Source organism: Cyprinus carpio, chromosome A10 (genome assembly GCF_018340385.1).
Source record: "Cyprinus carpio isolate SPL01 chromosome A10, ASM1834038v1, whole genome shotgun sequence".
Lineage (NCBI taxonomy): Eukaryota > Metazoa > Chordata > Actinopteri > Cypriniformes > Cyprinidae > Cyprinus > Cyprinus carpio.
Genome location: NC_056581.1, coordinates 8606765 through 8627005, shown reverse-complemented (window position 1 = coordinate 8627005; position 20241 = coordinate 8606765). Strand labels below are relative to the sequence as shown.

The following is a 20241-nucleotide window of genomic DNA, read 5'->3' as shown; positions in this document are numbered from 1 at the left end:
AGTCTTTATTCTACATTTAAACAGAGACAGTGTGTCTGAACCCAGGAAGTTATCAGGAAGGCTATTCCAAAGTTCGGGAGCCAAATGAGAAAAAGCTCTACCTCCTTTAGTGGACTTTGCTATCCTAGGTACTACCAAAAGTCCAGAGTTTTGCGACCTTATAGGAAGCGTGATAGATTGTAGCGTGGTAGAAGACTAGTTATGAACAGGGTTCATTTTAAAGCACAGATGAGACCTTCCATCTGTCCTTTAATTCACTTGAACTCAGGTATTAAATGTAAAGGTATCCTGGTGGGACATGCATTTATTTCTTTAGGCTAAGTTAGCAAAGGGATAGAGAGCTGGAAAGAACATTTATGCCACTCTTTTAACTGATAGACCAATGGATTTCCTCACCGGGCAAAAGGGAATGAATAGCCCTCCTTTGACTTGAGAATTGATTGCCATGCAGTGTTAAAAATAAAAAGAGCAGTGGAGAGAATAAAAGAAAGAACAGAGGGCAGACAGAATAAATGATGAATCAAAAATAGATGGAAGAGAAGAGACAAAAAGAGTTTGAGAAAAAGTGAAAGAAATGGGTTTTGACTAGGAGGCAAATTAGCAAGTAATGAAGAGAAAAGGCAGTGAATATGTGATAGCTAATACCAATGGGGTAATGGGTCTCCGTATTGTACTGTTTAAAGGTGAGGTGTTTGTTTTCAGACAGGTTTCTTAAACACTCCTTCATCTGCCATTAGTGAACAAACTGATAACCACACCCCCAGGCTCATGCCATTGGCTGACCCACTGTTGCTGTGTCGGGCTGGTCAAAATACTTTTCAATGTTTTGATAGCACCATAGAGAAACAGTGTTCACACTTAAATCAACCTACATATGGCTTGCTTATAGTCTGCATATTAAGTCAGTAGTTAGGAGAAAGTATTTTAACATCAAAGACTTCAAGGAAAATCAGAAGTCTAGACTAGTTCCTTGCAATCATCATACAATAACTTCTTGATTATAAAAAATAAAAATAAAAAAAATAAAAGAAATATACATATAGGCCTATAGAAATGTATGTCCATTACTTTAAAAGTTGAAAGATTTTTTTCAAAAAGATCTTGTACCTATTAAGAAGGAATGTGCCACTATACTCTATTTAATCAGTAACATTTTCAAGCATTAAAAATACTAGGCATGTCTAAAGCAGAAGAAGGCTTGCAGGCATTCTGAACCTCATAAACAGGTATTGGGAAGTCGTGCCTTGAAATATTAACAAACTGTATTGAAAAGTACTTTGGATTCATCAAGGTCTTCTTGAACGCTTCAGATGTGTGTACTTCACACAGCGTTCAAACATGCCTCACATTTGCTAATGGAGCCTCCATCAAGCATGAGTGGCATAAACTTCACATCTCATTTCCATACATCACATCTTTAAGTACAATGAGTGAAAGAAGCATTGACACAGTATGCTGAGATAGTCTTTTTTTTTATGAGAATATGGGTATTTTGGTAAATGCACACCAACACAGTTAATAAGAAATTAGAATTAGCTTTTCCCGAGGATGTTCATTAAATGTAAGTTGGTGTGTGTGTTTTTTTTTTTTTTTTTGTAATTTTAATCCTGCCTGAATCAAACAATTTGACACGACTGTGTTTTTATTGACACAACCTTAGTAGTAATTACATTATAAATCACCTACTGTTTGGCCAAGGGGGTCTGGATATGAATCTCTGTGATAAGTTTTTTTCTGTGAAAAATGTACAAAATTGTTCCATTGGGGGTACAACAGCTTGTCATTTGGGCAGTTATCTACCCCTAAGAGATGCATATAAGAGGTGCAAAGAGTAGTAATATATAGGTATTTCTATAAACCTTTTACCACTAAATATGTTACAAATATGTTCCCTTTGAGGGTTTTGCCCCAGTGACAAGCTGCCTGAAGTTACAGTTATTCCACAAAAGAGGATATTTAAAATGTGTTTGTTTTTTTGTCCAATCAATAAAGTCAGTGGGGTCCAAAGTTGTTTTCAACTCCACTGACTTTCATTGTATGGACAACAAAACTTTGTGTTCCACAGAAGAAATAAAGGCCCGTTTTTCATATGTATATGACATTCCCATTCACACCTGGTGTTTTAATCCATCTCTATTGTTCACTTTCGACCACTTTCCTTATTTATTTGAAGGGAGGGTCTATGGGCGTGTGTACTGTATGTATGGGCTTTTTCTGATCATTCGAACATTCTGATCATTCTAACATTGCGAAAACTTGCACAATTTACATATGAACACAAACGGTGAATATGGAGAACTACACAGAGAGCAGCAGTTTTTGTTTTTCCTTTGATAGCCTGTGGGCTTGTGTTAGAATCAGGACTGGAAAGATAACATTGTGCTTTTTACATAATTTTTTTTGCCTTCAAATCAAACTTACGATTTCAGATGACAAAGTTTAAATCCCATCAAGCTAGCACACGTCAACACGTCCCATAATGTTTAAGAATTAGGTCAGTAGGCAGAGAGGAATGCATTCAACCACATGAGAAACCACATGAACTACCTCTGGAAGTGGTTGAAAGTGGACAAGCTCAAAACCTTTCAGAACACATTTACAACTGTATTTAGCATTGTCTGTGATCAAATTAAAAAAACTTAATACCAGGTGTAAACAAGGTCAAAATCTTAAAGTGCTGGAAATGAACTAGGACAGATAACAAACCCATTCCAATTTGTTTAAAAATGTAACAGAACAGAGGCTACATGCAGTCACGACTGTATATTCAGTCCAGAGAGACATTCACATCTGATACCCAGGATTACAGGGTTGTTTAAGGTCCAACACATCTCTGAGGGTAGATGAAGCAGAGCCACGGAAAGAACACCAATTTTGCCCATTGTCCAACTTCTGCTGTGTTCAGGTAGACAGAAGCAGCAGACTAGAACTGCCGTGTCACGGGGTACAGAAAGCTCATTTAGGGAACGATATGGTGAACAGTCTGGCATTTCAGTGGCAGATAAAATAGAAGTGAGAGAAGGCCATGGTGGCAAAACTAGATGAAACTTGCCAAGAATGTTAAACTGAGTGTAACATCCTCAGTATATGTCCGGTAAATGAACATAGAGTGCCCACTGCTGTGGTCTTTTGCCTGAGCCCCAGCTGTGGACCGTCACGCTTTTATATGCACGTCTCAGAAGAGCACACAGGGAGAGCTCATTGCAACGTGCTATAGACCCCATCAGACTTTATTTCTCACATTGTGATACGTGCCACAAGGATCCGCAACCGAGAACAAGTGGAAAGTGATCATATTTTACCATTTACGGGAGGTTATACAATGTGTTTAACAACCTGCAGAGTAAATTTTTAGTGTGTCCACAGCTTAAATGAGAAATCTGTTTAGCATTTTGTCTAATTCATGCCACATTGCTGTGGTTCGCATATTGATGATGGTATGGAACAGCCTGACTGTATCAGGAGAATTCATTAGCTTTGCCATTTGGTAGGCGATAACTTTGGGAGGGTTCAGTCATAGCTTTGTTCCATCTGCTTGGCACAGCACTTTTGCGCTGGGAAACACTGCTGGCTCGTTAAATATGGAGGACGGCCGGCTTCCCTCACCACAAATGGGTCATATTATCACTGAGGCGTACTGTTCCTGCATCAATTCTAGAATCTAAATAATAGAATAAAGGAACAGATTGATCACTTTCATTTTGGAAAGCATATTTTTGCTTGAGGAGGAGGCATATCTATTAGAAAGGGAGGCATTTTCAGTCACGTAGAACAGCAATAAGTTCTAAAAGCGAAGTGTGTACTTTGTTGATGGTAAAAATCCATCCAAATGTAATATATGACTATAAGTAAGGTATTTTTAGGTTGATTTCCTGAAAAGTGTACAATAAAGGTGACTAAGCAACTGACAAGGTATTGTCTCAACCAACGGGGTAATTCTAGGGGCGGGTCTATGTTTGTCCTATCATTTAGCATCGTGAGGAATATCTGTGAAACCCATTTTTATTTTTGCAGTATGTTGATGTTATTTGCACAGAAATAAATTTTGAAATAGCAGATGAGTATGCCATTTATTCATATAAAAGCAACTGCAATCACGTAATCAGGATTCTTTGAAAGTTTCTGGCTCAGAGTTGACAGTTAAAATCTCATATTGAGAAATAATATCCACCCACTGACTAAATTTATGTATTTTATTTAACTTTAGAGTGTGTTAAAACTGCAAAAGAATTAAATTGTTTTTTTTTTATTGGATAAATGTTCAGTATTATATTATTTTTGTAGTAATTTTATGAGGAGAAATGGGGTGAGTTCAGCTGGTGAATGGAGATGTATTTCTCACCATGTGCCTGTGCCACGAGTGGCCACTTATGCATCTGAGAGCTGCCCAGATCAGCCTGTTCCCCCCATTATACCGTTCACTCATCCTGCCAAACACCATTTAAGCATCTTTCATTTCCTCCCCTTGTTTATCAGCAAGTTATTTTTTTAGTGAGACCAATCATTTTACACCGAGCTCCAGCATCAATGTCCAGCACCTTTCTGCCGAATTGCATTGAAGAATTGCCTCAAGGCATTTGGCATGGCATAAAAACACTGCAAGAATGGCAGAGAAAAGGATTAAATGGGCGGCGATTTGTTTTTATATAGCTATTTGAATGAACCTGATTTGAATCTAAGAGTGCTGATTGTTGATGAATAACATGTGTTCATGCAGCACACAGAGTGTGGGAAGTGTGTAATGATAAAGTCAAATTTGCTAAAAGTAAAAGATTGCATTGTAATGGTTTGTACCTTTTTTTTAGTTACTTTTATTTTGATATGTCTTATGTTGTTCCAGACTACTATTATGAAAGCCTTTTGTGTTTGCTGTTTTTTGGTTTCCTTTTCATTTTGTTCTTGATTTAATTAGTGATTTGGGCCTATCATTCATTGTCCATTTATTGCACTTGTACCTAACTGATCAGGTGAGTTTTCACAGTTTTGTCATCCCTTTGGTCATGCTCTAGTTTGATATTTAGGTCAGGTCACATTACCTTATTTTGAATGGATCTAGTTTAGTTTTTAGTATATTGTTGTTGATTTGGTTTGATTGCATCTAGTTTTACACTTTATTGTGTGTCAAGCCTTATTTTAGTGTGAGGAAGTCTTACAATATAAATGTATGCCATTCATTATTAACATAGAAGTTCAAGTCTGTGTAAAAATCCCTTGATGTTTATTGAATTATTAAACTTTTAAGACAACGCAAAATTGTCACATCAATGAATAAACTCTAGGTTCTAATTCATTTATATATTTGTAACATATATACATACTTTGTATCTCTGTTATGTCTTTTTCTGTTGTCTTAATGTGTATTGTCATGAAAGTCTTTAAATGGATTCTCAACTAAACTAAACTTAACCTGTGCATTTTTACACTGCTAGAAACAACATCCGCATGAACAGACTCCATACGACAATATAAATCTTATTATTCCTGATTTTATCCCAATTTACAGATTCACCCCACCTTTAAATAGTCACATTTTGTTGCTTTGCAGTCTAAAATGAAGATGGACACAGTTTTTGTTTCATCCAGCTGTATTTTCTTAGTGCAACTTATAACATCCAAGTGAAAGATATAACACCAACATCTCAGAAAAAAAAAATAAATGAAGAAAAAAAATAAAATAAACCATAATCACGGAGTTGGTAAATGGATCACCCCCTCCTAAAAATAACTCCACTTGACTTTTAGCTGTAATCAGCAGTGATCATTTTGATGATCTCAGCATGAAAAGAGCTTTCCTGGACCATTTCAGTACTTGGTAGTACAACTAAAGCAAACAATCAACTATTGTGCCTATTGCGTCAAGGCACTGTCATATGATCTCTGGGATAAAGTTGTGGACAGGCACACGTCAGGAGATGGATAAAAAAAAAAAAACATAATAATAAAAATTAAAAGGGTTTATCAGTGCCTAGAAGCACAGTGAAGTCTATAATTAAGAAGTGGAAGGTATTAGGTACAACACAGACCCTCCCTGGATCAGGATGTCGCTCCAAACTGTATGAAAGAGCCAGGAAGAAACTGGTTAAAGAGGCTACTAAGAGGCCTACAGCAACTGCAGGAAGCAGTTGCAGGAATTTATGACAAACAGTGGTCATTATGCACACATGACAACAATATCACAAATTCTCCACAAATGTGGCTTATATGGGAGGGTTGCAAGAAAAAAGGCTACATGCAGTCACGACTGAGGTTTGCAAAAACACACCTTAAAGAATCTGAGACAGATGAGACAAAAGTTGAATTATTTGGCCTCGACAACGATATGTCTGGCGGAAATCCAATGCAGCTCACCATCCAAATAAAAGCATTCCTACAGTAAAGCATGGTGGTAAGATCCTGTTATGGGGGTGTTTCTCTGCAGAAGGGACTGGAGCACTTGTCATGATAGAAGGGAAAATGGATGGGGCAAAATCCTGTCAAATTGACCAACATGACAATGACCATAAGCACACAACAAAACTGAAGGACAAAAAGGCGAATGCCCTTACATGGCCCATCTTTCACTTGAATGTTATAAGTTACGTACACTGAGTAAATACAGCTGGATAAAACCGTCTTCATTTCAGGCTGTAGCAAGAAAATGTGATTTGTTATTTTATTTTGGGTTATTTTCTATACCCACTGTAAATTTGTACATTTCCTTACCTGAGAAAAAAAAACAAAAAAACAAAAACATGTTTCCCCTGTCCACTGCAATGGCTGTCCAACACTTGTCCATTAAAAATCAGCAGCTTGAAGACCAAGGAATACAGCTGAAATATGCTTTATTTGTTATGCGATTTAAAATTAGCTGACTTCCTATATATGGTATTCTGGAATACTAATGTTGCATCTATTGAAGTGCTCCTAGTTTAGGGGTTGGCAAGTTTAGTGGTAGAGAGATATGATGTTGAAGGGTTTAGCTATAGATTTAATCAGGTGCACCTGAACAAGCTAATCAATGTCTTCAGAAAGACTGGATTTTTTTTTTCTTCTTCAGGGTTGGAGCTAAAGTCTGCATGAGAGTGGATCAAACTTGCCTACCCCTGTCCTATTTACTTGTTTGCGTCTAGTGGAACAGTTATTGTAGGGGATACTTGGAAAGATTTTATATAATCTTTCTTAGAGTTCTCAGAGATATATTGAACTGGTGGCTCATTATTCATATCAATTACATCCTAATTTTTCGCTGCATCCTAGAGGAACATATCTGGTTCTTACTCTCATCTGCTGATTGGGAGTTTTCCAAGTCCCAAAATGTAAGTTAAGTGAGGTCCCTTGCTTCCTCACATTCCTACTTTGAGGATAGCTAAAAAGAATAGGCTATTAAGGCATTTTTAGGACTCTGAGTCAGAGTTATGAGTACATTCACACTTGAATACCCTATTGCTCTCTCTCCCTCTCTCTCTATCTTTCTTTTTTTTTGCAGAGGTAGAGCAGGTAGAAGCTTAATTGAGTACACCTACTGTACTTGACACACCTACTGTATTGATTAAACCCAAAAATCATGATATATTATGTAAGAATAAATCCTCCGCAGCACGATGGGCTCAATTTTACATTACTTTGAGTGTGCTGAGATGATCATGCTTAGTTTTCCAGCGTATACTAGTCTTAAATAGTGTTATTTTACCAGGGATCACTATTTAAGTGTTCAAGCAAAACCTGATTGACACACCCTTTTTTTTGCCCCTTACCATGTTTATGGTTTTCATGTTAATGCCTTTATTGGCGTTCAGGCTATTCAACGAATGCATGTCTGTTTCCAAATGACCTACAGTGGTTTTCTTAGACAGACCTTATGATTTGCATATAAACAATAGGGTTTTTTTTATGGTGAGAAAATTTTGACAAGGTTTTGAGGTCTCAACATTTATACTTTAGCAATTCACAACATGACAGGAGAAGATTTAGAGGATATGCTTTAATATAAGTGTTTATTAAATCATTATACACACCCATTTATTTATTTATGTATGATTGATTGATTACAGAATCTTTCATTTCGCCACATCTCCTTATTGAAATCTTTGTCATCTCCAATGTCTTTCAGTAAACCTACTGCTCTGCTTCTGTTTCCCATTAACATTTCTGTGTTTTTTCTTAATTTATCAGCATTCTCTTTGTGTTTTTGGTGTTCTTTGACTGCCTGCCCTTTCATTCTGGATTGTATTTTGAATTTAATGTTAGCTAGTTTGTGACAGACCATGGTTCTCGATTGTATTGTGCAGTGCTCCTTGGGGATTTGCCATTGCAAAAGTGCTGCTGACAGTTATGAGAGTCACTGCATGCGTTTACTCACTGTGACATCTGTGTTTACTGTTTTGGAGGGAGGAAACCATATTGGGAGGAGATCTTAAAAAAAGCTATCTAGTAAGGCCATGCTATCTTTATCTATCAGGCTGGAAGCATGATAAAGAGTAATAGGAAAAAAGAAAGTGAGAGAGAGCTTGAGTGTGGTTAGACTGGATTGTCGCTTTATCTCATAATTTGTATGGGCGACTTAAATTAAAATATTGTGAAAAGAATGGCTAGTGTAAGTGCTTTGTTTAAATTATAACCAATGAAACATGAATTGAAAAAATAAATAAAAATAAAGTGTTAACACCAGTATGACTCCAAGTGCTGTTTACACTAATGGACAAGTGTGTAGTGCTTGGAATTTTATTTTAATGCATTTTCATAAACTAATTTGAGTAGAAGGTGATGGTAAAAGAGCAGGATTAACTTGTGAGCTGTACAGACTGCCCTTCAGAACATGTAGTAGAAACGAGAAGAGACTTGATAAGAAATTTTATGGTGAATTGCATGCTCCGATCAAAGTGTGTAACTTTTAAGAAATCAAATTTATATTTTCCTGCAGGATGAGAAATCTTATTTTAAAAATGAAATTAAATAGGATTTTCTGAAGCAAGGTGACTTTTCTGAGTTATCACACCAGAAACATTGGAAACTTCTAAAAGAGAGAGAGAGAGAGAAAAAAGAAATACCACTTCGTTTTAACAATCTCTTTTATATGAATGGTTGGTTAAAAAATATAATTTGCCTCTTAGGTTCTCTTCAGCTCATTGGATGAGATAAAACTACTGCCACTGTTTGATATAAAATATTTTGCATAATATTAAGATCTGGCATTTAATTTCCACTCAATGGAGCATGTCTTGACAAGACCTAAAAATTGTATATGTAGCAGAGATCAGGGATAGTTCTCACATGGGATATAAGTAACTAAGGTTCTGAGACAAAAGTGCAATTACACAAATGTTTTCTTTACAAGTGTTTAATTATTTTCAAAAATCTAGTTAAATTAGAATCATTTGCATGTTTTTATATATTAAGGCAACAATCAACTACATGATACTGGAATTTGTAACTGAAATGTTGAACTGTTCTCTGTTTGTCCCAGTTGGGACAAGTTGTCACATGTTTTAAATGTTACAAATGTGTATTTGTTAATACCATTTTGGTCCCCCCAAAATGGTTTGATATAATAATTTGGTGTTTCATAAATAGTTGTATTCAATTATTTTTCTATTTATAATTTTGCTGTAAAGCTGCTAATGGCAGGACCCATTGTGACAACTTACCCCTTATAATGTGATAACATTTTGAGTGAAAAGTGTAATTATGCAAATGTTTTCTCTATCAGTGTTTTTCTCATTCAACATCTATAGTTCGGAACCCTGTTAAATTAGATTTGCTTGTATTTATAAATTTAGGCAATTATCAACTACGTGATATATACCTGTTGTTGTTGTTTTCAGGATGGAGCAAGTTTCACATGTTATATATAAATTTTTCACATGTATATATATATATATATAACAGTTTAATATTTTTGTATGAGACCTTACAATTTGAAAACGTTAGGCACTCCTCTGGATAGATAGCCTAATGTACAGAATGACGACGATGCAATATTATCCGCCTAGTGGTTTGTATCAGTAGCAAGCCTGTGAGCACAGTCAAGTCTATTTGATCCCAGTGAGGGGTGCGCTGTTAGATCCCACGGTAGCTGTCCATTCAGGACTGCTGTATGTCTGTATAATGAAATCCACATGAAAACGTGCCTAAATAATCATTAGTCCACTCATCTCAGGATAGTTTAATTACGCAATGCATTACAGCGAGACGGGGTGCAATCGGTGGCATTGCACGTACTCGCATTGTATTTCCTCGATCCTTTCATCATATGGACTGAGGAGTCGAAAACTAGTTTGAGCGGAGAATAATTCCAGGCGCGCGCTATTGGCTCCCCGTCCTCATCTGTCAATCTGCGGAGGCGGGACTCTGCCTGCTCGCGCTCCCATGAGGCGATAGATGCGCGAGCTGTACTTTTCTACTGTGTTGGAGCGCTTCGCAGTTCTTGAGCTTAGTCCGAGCGTCAAGTGAACGGCGTGCGAAAAGCGCAGTGGGACTTCAACCGAGGAGAAGTTATCGAAGGAGCCTGTGGTATTGATTGCAGCAGCCTGCACCTGGATAAACCCCTATCGTCAGCGCGCAGAGAAGCGAAAGAGCGAAGAAAGTGAGTTGACGGCAAGCGGACAGCTGTTATAGAAGGAAGGCAATATGATGGTGAAGCAGCACATGCTGTTTACCCTGTACAGCATCTGCGGGATCGTCCTTAAAGGTAAGAGCGCTTCAAACTTTAAGGCAGCCTATGCAGTGCTTTGCAATTTGGGGGCTCATCATCGTTACGCAGTATGTAGAAAAGGCATTAAGCTTTGGAATGATGATTATTTGCATTTCCATAATATCTCCAAAGGGCCTCGAGTGAGTACGGGGACAGTTTTCTGTTAGTCATCATTGCTCTGAAGAAATTTGTACGTTTGCCCAGCACTGATGCAGAATCTTATCACGGATAAGCCCGCACACACTGCTGCGCTAGAGCCCCGCTTTTATGGATTACCAGTCAAAATGTGTTATAGATAAATCCACCACCATAAGGGAATACCATTTAATTGATACAAGCATTGCTTCACCTGATCGGAAACTTTATATGATAAACGCAGTGTTTTTATTGCGTTTTAAAACCAAAGCCTATATGCGTAGTTAGGCACATTTTGTTTATTGGAAATGCGACAAGTAGCCTATTTAGGCAGAATGTTATAGCGTTAAATCATGTGGTGCTTTTTCATGTTATGTATTAAATATAGTTAGAGGTATGGCTACTGTTTTATTCTGGCAGGGATGTGGCATTGTTAGTTATGGGGTAATATAGATTTGTATTTTACCCTTGTAACGTGGTCATTTATAATCATGTAGCTATCTTGTTCTGGCTAGAAAAGCCCACGATTTCGTAGGTAGCGTGAAGCTAATTGTTTAAGTGCATTTTAGCACCCTTAATCAGGTTTGGATGTGTTTTTTGGGACAATTTCACAGTCATTCCAGTATGGTATTTGCGGCAATCCGCATCTTGGGGTCGTAGTAGCATAAGTTTTTTTTCCTCTCAGAAAAAGACTTGCGGAGTAGACTTACCTGTCAGTTACAGTTGTCAGTGTAATGCCTTATTCACCTATTTTTTCCAACAGTAAATTGCACATTACGCTATATCAGAAGTTCATAAAGAAATCTGCCAGCATTTCTGTATTGTTTACCTTAAGTCTTGTAGTTTCGGCTGGTGGCCATCATTGACGCGTGACACTGTAAACAGGATCAGCAGGGCAAGGTCGCGCGCACAGTTCCAGCGGGGCGACCGTTAGTGACAGGAATACTTGATGAATACGTCAACTGAACGTGCCTTATTGCTTTTTCGCGCACTATGAAGGTAATGTTTGCTTGAGGTGAGGGTTTAGTCCTCCGTTTAAAGCTCAGCGGGATAGGCTCAGTGTGTGACCACTTAAATTTAGGTAGGCTATTTGTTTTGTTTCCCTTGAGAGAAAGGTTACGCCGTCCCGCCAATATCTCGTGAGCAGCAGCCACCGCCCGCCCATTCAGCACACCCACGGTTTCATCTATTAAGATAATGTATACATTTTATGAGTCTAACCTCAGATATGATTTTAAGTTTCTTACACTAACAAACAACTGTGTTCATGTCAACATTGACTCCAAACATGGGCATCCATTTTTACAAAGTGGTGAAATGGTTTTGACGTCACGAAATGGCTAATAGGTTACTTTGCTCATGAATATTAATAAGGTTGATGTATAGTAAAATTTGCCTGATTTTAGTTAACAAACAAAGGTATTTTTAATGTTTCAGCGAATAGTCTTTGTATTTTTCAAGATTGTAGTAGCCTACAAGTTCGCTTTTTGTGACTGATAACAACCACAGTGGCCACTCTACAAAATATAAATAAATATAAAAATCCGGATCACTATTTATTGCAACACACTACAAGAATTAAGACCTGCCTACTGGAGACGTTTCCCGTATGTTAGATATTCTTGCTACAAGCTCATTCAGTTAAGTGACATTCATGAAAATGTGATGCCTATGTATTTCGATACTCCAAGCCGATCTGGCTTGGTCTGGATATCAGTGAAACATGACTCCTCTGACCAGAGATGTTTACATCTCAAACAGTCTGGTTTGCAGATCTGGCAGTTTATGAATGTGCAGGATGAATGGAAGAGAGACAGAAAGGGGAAGACTGTATTTGCATTCGCCTTTCTGTATACGTGTGTGTGGCTTCCCTCCTCTGCCCCATCTTTTGACAAAATACCCTATGCTGTGTGTTGATAATCAGTCTGAGAGGTGGGCCATTAATAATCAGAGATAATTAAGCACATTCCTCAAGGCTTCACTTCTAATGAGTCGGCAGCAAGCGTGAGACTGAAGCTATGTATTGATTTCCCCCAGCCTTCTCTCTCTCTGCCCGTAAATCACAGAGCCTGTGTCTCTCAGCACCCAGTCAACAGCCCTACTGGCTGCAAGTGCCTCCTTAGGTTCTTTAACACACCTCTCAGAGTCTAACGACACCTGCTTACCATGTGTGAGCATGTTAATAGGCTTAACAAAGAGTGGTAACCAAACTGATATTTGAACGATGGAGGTCAGGGGGTTCTGGTAGCCCTGTCTGCTCTGCAATTGGTGATCGATAGATCTGATCATTGTGATTTCAATGGTACATCGATTGATTATCTCTAACATCTAAATTGTGTGATGTTACATAATCTGATTTACCCACAGACAAGTTTGAATGGCTTAATTTGGTTAAAACTTGAGGAGTTAATAATGTATGTGAAATGTTGATTTCAATAAATGGATAGTTGATGTGATGTCTGCCTGCCAGTCTGTCTGCCTGTCTGTCTGTCTGTCTGTCTGTCTGTCTGTCTATCTATCTATCTGTATTTGTAATCTCTATAACACATAAAATTATGAAAACTGAAAAAAATGACACAAAAAATAGATATAGATATAATTGGCTTTAAATGTATTGCATCGCCTTAAAATGTTGTGTGTGTGTGTGTGTGTGTGATTTTTATGCCATTTTACCTTTTATGTAGATTTTTTAAGTTCTTATCCAGTATTCATGAATGGCTAAAAATCATGGATGTCAAATTATGTGAAATCCCTATAGCTATAATTAATCTAAAACTATAAAAATAATATGCTTTCCCTTACATAAAATGCTACACTTGAAATCCAGAAAATACATATTATTTGATTTGTCAACCCAAATTCTTAACTGGATTTTTAGTGCTCCAGTGCCCATCTGCAGAGAGCATGCAATTCCAAGCTTTTATGTATGTCATCGATTACTCTTAAATCAGCGCCAGCCTTCCTCGCTGAGGTTGAATGTTTGCAGCACAAGTGCGGGCACATCCCTGGCACATCCGTCCAGAGGGATCACTGCAAGCTGCCAGCAGCTGGGGTTGGGGGGAGCATGGCAGTTATGCAAAGCGTGTGGCAGACAGTGCAGCTCCTCCCTGTGTGTGGAGTACTAATAGTCCATGTGAAGTGCTGTTGTGTGGACGTCTGCTGTGAGTAATAGCAAAGCTTGGCTCCCTCCTCAGAGACACCAGAACTGAGTGGGAGGACTATGTGGTCCTGCTTCACAGAGGATGTATGCCTTTATACTTGTTTCTGTTTTGCAGGTACGTTCCCTCTTCACGGACTGCTTGTACACAAAATCTTACTATGTTACTTTTTCTATCTTTCTTGGCCCTATGGTGCTTTGACAGTCTTGTGCTCTGAAACCCTGCCTGAATCTTCTCATGCAAAGTGTACCCAAATTCCGAAAACTAACTCAGCCGGCTAGTAAAAAAAAATCCTCTGCATTGAATGTGTTTGGTCAAAATGAGAATTAAAACATAACAATAATCTACAAGTAATCCACAAATCTCCAATCCATCACTTTTTGTAATAATCAAATCCATCAAGGTGTTTTAACATTAAATCATTGCTTTTGGCCAAAATACAAGTCCACAATCCATAACAACGCTTCCTCCAGTGAAAAAGTCCATCCACTATTGTCCTCTAGCATTAAAATTCACAGATATATTGTATTGTTTAGAACTGTATTATATTGTTCACTTGTAAATGGCGCTTCATCTGTGCGTATTTCTCTCCTGATTCAGGTGAGAAAACTTATTTTACCAGAGAAAGCAATAATTTGCCATTTTGAAGTTTAAAACATTATAATGACAATTGTTTCCATTGGTCCATTGGTGATCAAGTGATATAATGCTACATTTCATGAAGAAACAAACTTGGATCTTGGATGTCCTAACACTGAGTAGGCCTACATTTTAGCAAATTAAAAAATTTGGGTGAACTATTACTTTAAGGGCAAAAAAAACATTATTGACACAAAATGCTCCTTTCATAACTCATTGTGTGGGCTACTGTGCATTGAGGCAAGTCTCTGGCCCCCTGCCTCTCAGTCAGCTTATCCCAACAGAGTAACTCCAAGCTGGGCACTGGCCTTCCTGGAGCCGGCCCTTTTATGGAAGTAGCGTGGGAAAGTGCTCCTTCAGGAAAGGGCTGGCGTGTATGAGTATGTGCAGCTGTATTTGTGTTGAAAGAGTTTAGTGGCCTTTTTTCATTCCTGGTCTGTTGTCTTTGTCAGTCATGGAGCGTGAAAAGCATCTGTGCAGGTGAGCGGCAGCACAGGCAAATGTGCTCAGACAGGTGAGAAATGGTGTTGGGCATAGGCTGCCATTTCTGCTGACTAGAATAAGCATTTGTTTGGCATTAATTTAGCAAGGGAACAACACAGATTTGCACAAGCCTTTCTCTTTGTGCTGCAGCATGGAGCTCTTCCTATGGCCCGTTCTGTCATGTGTGTGTGGTATTATTGCAGTTCAAGTCTCTTTCTCCCATTTCTTTAGAGTGTGAAGAGGCTGAGCGTGTCCCTCTTTCTCACTGCGTTGCGTATGTGGTTGTTTGTTTGGCTGGCTGATTGAGTCAGGATGGAGAACAGGATTAGAGGTGAATATCCCTCTTTTTGTATTTGTCCTCTTGTTGGGTTGCTGGAAGCCTCCTAAACAGAACACCCAAAATATTTGCTCTGCCCCAACACCACGCCCACCCCCTCACTTTCCATTTTCTGTTTCATGTCTCTGTCTTTCTCCTCCTTCATCCTGCTGTCTCATCTCTCTCTCTCTCTATTTTACTCTCTTTCTGCATACAAGTATCTGGGCCTTGGTGCGTTTCCCCCCAGACTGAGCTGAGCCGCTGAAGCCCTGCTGTAATCGTGAGGGATTTTCCATGATCAAAGCCCCTCTTTTGTTCTTCCAGGTGTTTGAAAAAGTTAAAACAAAAAGTGGGTGGAACTGTCAACTGTTCTGTGGTACAGCTAGTGCCTGGCATAACACTTTCTCTTCTCCCAAAAGGTGCTGGAAAGGAGATGCCCTTTCGCAGTGATATTTGAACGGCTTTCAAAACACAAACTCTTTGCTGAATCATGGCAGCAGTCTCTGAGGAGATATCTTCTAAAAATTTTCATGTAGCAGATATGTGGGTGATTTAACAGTTGTCATTTTCTTGTTCACATGTTGTCTATACTACTTAGCTGACCTTTGAGATGGATTTCAGTGGTAAATGACTGACAGGCTCTATAATGGCTTTTCTTAAGGTTCTTGTATCCGATTAGCCTTTGTGTTGGCTAATTTAAATGATTTGCTTAAGCTCACAGTAAGTCTGGTAATCTCATTGAAGCTTATGCAAAGAGACACACAGGAAGAAATTCTTTATGGAATTAGCTCAAGATTAAGAGATGACTTGAGGTATAGTCAAACCAATATGATGCTGAATATTTTGTATTGGTAAAAATGTTTAGATGGCATTTTTGTTTATAAAAAGTTGGCACACTACAAGAGAAAATGCAAACAAAAAAGAAATTTCTCATAATATACTTACCTTTAAATCTGTTTATTTTTTTCTTCCTGTGGAACACAAAAGAAGAGTATTATTATTATTATTTTAACAGAAAACAGTTCAGATAAATTGGTTAACTTAAGTTATCTTAGCATATACTGTGAAATTCTATAACTAGTTTAACTTTGCATTATATGTAATTTTACTGAAGAATGTGTATATTATGTATAGCAATAATTTTATTTCTTTTAATTTTACCTGTATATGTAACATGTTTTGTGTTACATTAAATGTGTTTTATGTAATTTAGTTAATGTTTATTATTATATATTTTTGTGACCCTTTTGGCATTGAGTATTGACCATGTTTTATGGACAGGCCATTTACGATGAACTGATTAATCATGTAGCTTTCTCTTTTAGCACCTATGCATATTATTTCTATTTTACACCTATACATATTATTATGGTGGTTATATGTACACTTAAGCACAGCTGTCTTTTTCTTTTTTTATGGTAAATTTAACAAACTATTGTTATTTCTGTTTGAGAGTCAATGGGCTCCAAAGTTGTTTGGAACACTTTTGAGTTTTGCAGAATAAAGAACGTAATTTGTTTGACATGACAGAAATGTAAAGGAGTAGATAATGACAGAATTTTCATTTGAGTGTGAACTGTCCTTTTATGTACAAATGAGAAACGAGTAAAACATGAGAGTATGTGAGGTCATGCTACATTACAATCGCCATACAAAATGAAACCAAAGACCTGGAAAAGAAAAGCCAGATGTCCTTGACTCATAGTTCACTCCTCTCTGTTATCGTTATGCCCTCTGCTGATTTCATTAGGATTTTTTGGAAAATTAGCTACCCTCTCTTCCAGATAATCTCAGATTTTGCCAGTGTACAATGTGATCTTTCACAAGAGATGACACCCGCTCCAGGCTTGCACTGCGATTGGGTAATCAATCAAATTTATTGACAAAAGTAGATGAAAGAGTTAGTTCAGTAAAATTGAACATCTGAAAACGGTGAGCTAGAGGCACTGGGGGGAATGAGGGTCAGTAAATCAAATACTTGAAAATAACCCCCTGTGGGCTCTCCTATGAGAGAGATTACCTACAAAGATCCGTTTCCACCCACTGTCGCCTGTCACTCTCTCCGATAGATGTGGCTTTGACTGCCACATTAGTGGGTTTTCACAACTGCACTGTCTGGCTTTGAGGACCGAAGATGCTTGGCAACAAACATCAGTTTAGTGGGAGAGGACAAGATTTTCAGAGCAGGATTGTAGAGGTCATTAATCGACAAATAGGCGCGTTTCTATTACACTTCAAATTGAAATTGCAAATTGAAAATATGGCTAATGGAAACGCGTCAATTTTTCAAAAATGCCCATATATCGCAAAAAAAGTTTTTATGCTCGCATGAGATGGTTTTTCAGGTAATGTGAAAAAGGAATAATTTGCAAAACTGCAATGGAAAGTTTTTTTTTTTTTTTTTTTTTTTTTCGTATTTACAGGTCACATGGTGTATGTAAAAAGTCATATGATCGTTCTTCAATGTACTCAGAAAATTTACACTGCACACATCTGCGGTTCAGTGTGGCTCTGATTCTGAAGCGGCTCTTTGTGCTGCTTCTGTAAAGACACGCATACGCCTCCTTTGAATAAATATAGCCAAAATCCGTCGAAATTCCACCAAAATCCATTGCCATGACTTATTGCGAGAGGAAAAAGTTATGTTTTAGTAGCATAACACTGGTTAATGGAAACGCCGTCATTTCGCAATACTTTTTTATAGACATTTATAAAATATGGCAAAAGTTTTGCGCAAATCTGTAATGGAAACGCGCCTAATATTTCAACCAAATTTGTGGGCGCATCGCTGGTTAATGTCACTTGAGCCTTTAAACTGTCAGTTGTTTTACCTCGGTGAGATTTTAACAGCCTCCAAGTATGCATTTTGACCATTTTCTTGGCATATATTTGCTTAAAAATCATCATGTGACACCTGTTCGGCTATAATCTTTGCAGCATACTGTAGGTCTATCTTCACTTTTTCTCTTGGTGCCCCTCACTCCACCTCCCTTTCGTCTCTTGTCATCTGCTGTTGAGGTTGTGCAATGCCATCTGCCTCCTGTGAGAGAGAATTTAACACCTGCAAATACAGTAAACAATCAATTAATCAGAAGCACAGGACAATATGCACCTGCCAAAGTGTGCACACACACACGCACACACACACACACACACACACACACACACACACACACACACACACACACACACACACACACACGCTCCTTCTCATTTTCGCAGTCACTAACAGACCATCAGCCCTTCAGCAGCCAACTGAAACTCAGCGCTCTCCCGCATTTACATATGACTACATTTGTTTGATTTTGCAGTAAAGATGTTGCTGTAAACACGTCTGTTTTCCTGAATGTCATAATTGCATTTAATTTACCATAAGCTGAGCATTCTGCAGTTGGATTAGCTACTTTACGTTCGACTATTTCAGTTGAATAATTTCGTCTTATTAACCTGTACAACAAACAGGTTGTTAGTTCAGCCATTTCACTGCAGGTGCTATGCTTGGTATTACAGGAACGTTATGCGAAGTATTATAGGAAATGCAAAACAAAGAAAGAACGACATATTCAGCCATCAGTTAGAAAGAATGTAGTGCTTGTTAGTAAACATGCAAAGTAGATTTTTACATTTCTGAAGAAAACTTGAGCAGTGCTTGCCTGTGTGAAAGTCCCCTGCCACTATGTTAGGTATTGTGGGTGATTGCCAGCACATTTCTATGCAGTTGCTAAGGTGTTTTGACTGTTGCTAGGGTGTGAAAAGAGCACCCAAATTTCTATGATATTTTGGTGCCTATATTTTGGTGTTTTGTTAAGTGACATTTGTGCCTATTTTAGTGGTGAAAATTGGAAGTCTTTTTATCAGTTCCTCCAGTTTCTCATAATCCCGCAAAATCTGAAAACAATGCAAAATCAACAAAATGTTGCCTTTTTTTCACAGTCATGCATAATTCCTCATTTAACTGCAAAATTATCACAAAAATTCAGGATGTGCTTGATATTAAAGAGAGTTTACCTTTATCTCTACATCTACATGATGAAAAAAGAATGCTTATAGGGTGTGTCTTTGATTTGTTTTTATTTGATTAATGAAGGTGCTGTAAATTGAATCATTCTGAAAGTCAAATAATTTAATAATATAACAAATTTACCATTAATAAAGGTGCTGCATCCATAGTATCTGCCATGTTTAAATTCTGTTTCTCACTTGCAGTTGCAACTTGTGGAGATGTTCATGTTAATTTGCCTCTTTGTTACCTCCACACAATCAGTCATTATGATTGCAAAAATCACAAAAAAAAAGTACATTTTGTAATCTTGGTGAGACCGTTTTCTTTCTTATTTCATGTTTAATATTTTTGAAGAACGAACAAATCTCTTTCAGCAAATGCAAACATGCTGCAACTGTTATACAGCATGGGTTTATTTTCATATCAGCTGGCCTTGTCCACCTGCTCAGATAAGGTCAGCGATCCTCTGTAGTACATTAGACATACAGCTTTTGTTTCTCGGCATGTGTAGGAGGGAGGGTACCATGTTTCACCTTCCACAGTGTTACAGATACAACTCGCAGATAAACAGGAAGTTAAGCGTCCTTGTTCTTTGCACTATCTATACTTACCTACTGTATCTCTGTGCTCTTTCAGAGGCGTTTCAATTTGGCTTTTGGTCATGGCTTTCAGTTGCCGTTCCTCCATTTTATTTCACTATGAATTCAAATTGTGCAGTTTTAAAATAGAATTTCGTATGAATCTCCACAATCTCATAGTGCCTCCTATGTCTGTTCTGATTCAGAAGATTAGCCTCCTAACTTTACTGGAAACATATATCCAGATAAAATGACATCCC

General features: G+C 37.8%; 1 protein-coding gene across 4 annotated transcripts in view; it reads left to right on the top strand.

Moving 5' to 3' along the window:
* Positions 1 to 10215: 10215 nt before the first annotated feature.
* Positions 10216 to 20241, top strand: part of LOC109055178 (cell adhesion molecule 2-like) — a 360969-nt gene continuing 350943 nt past the window's right edge. Inside the window, exon 1 of one of the 4 annotated variants that reach the window (XM_042765020.1) lies at positions 10216 to 10666. In XM_042765020.1, coding sequence (XP_042620954.1) covers positions 10606 to 10666 — 61 coding nt within the window. In that variant the 5' untranslated portion in view covers positions 10216 to 10605. The remainder of the gene's footprint in view (positions 10667 to 20241) is intronic. The other 3 variants (XM_042765022.1, XM_042765021.1, XM_042765023.1) reach the window with 3 other exon arrangements.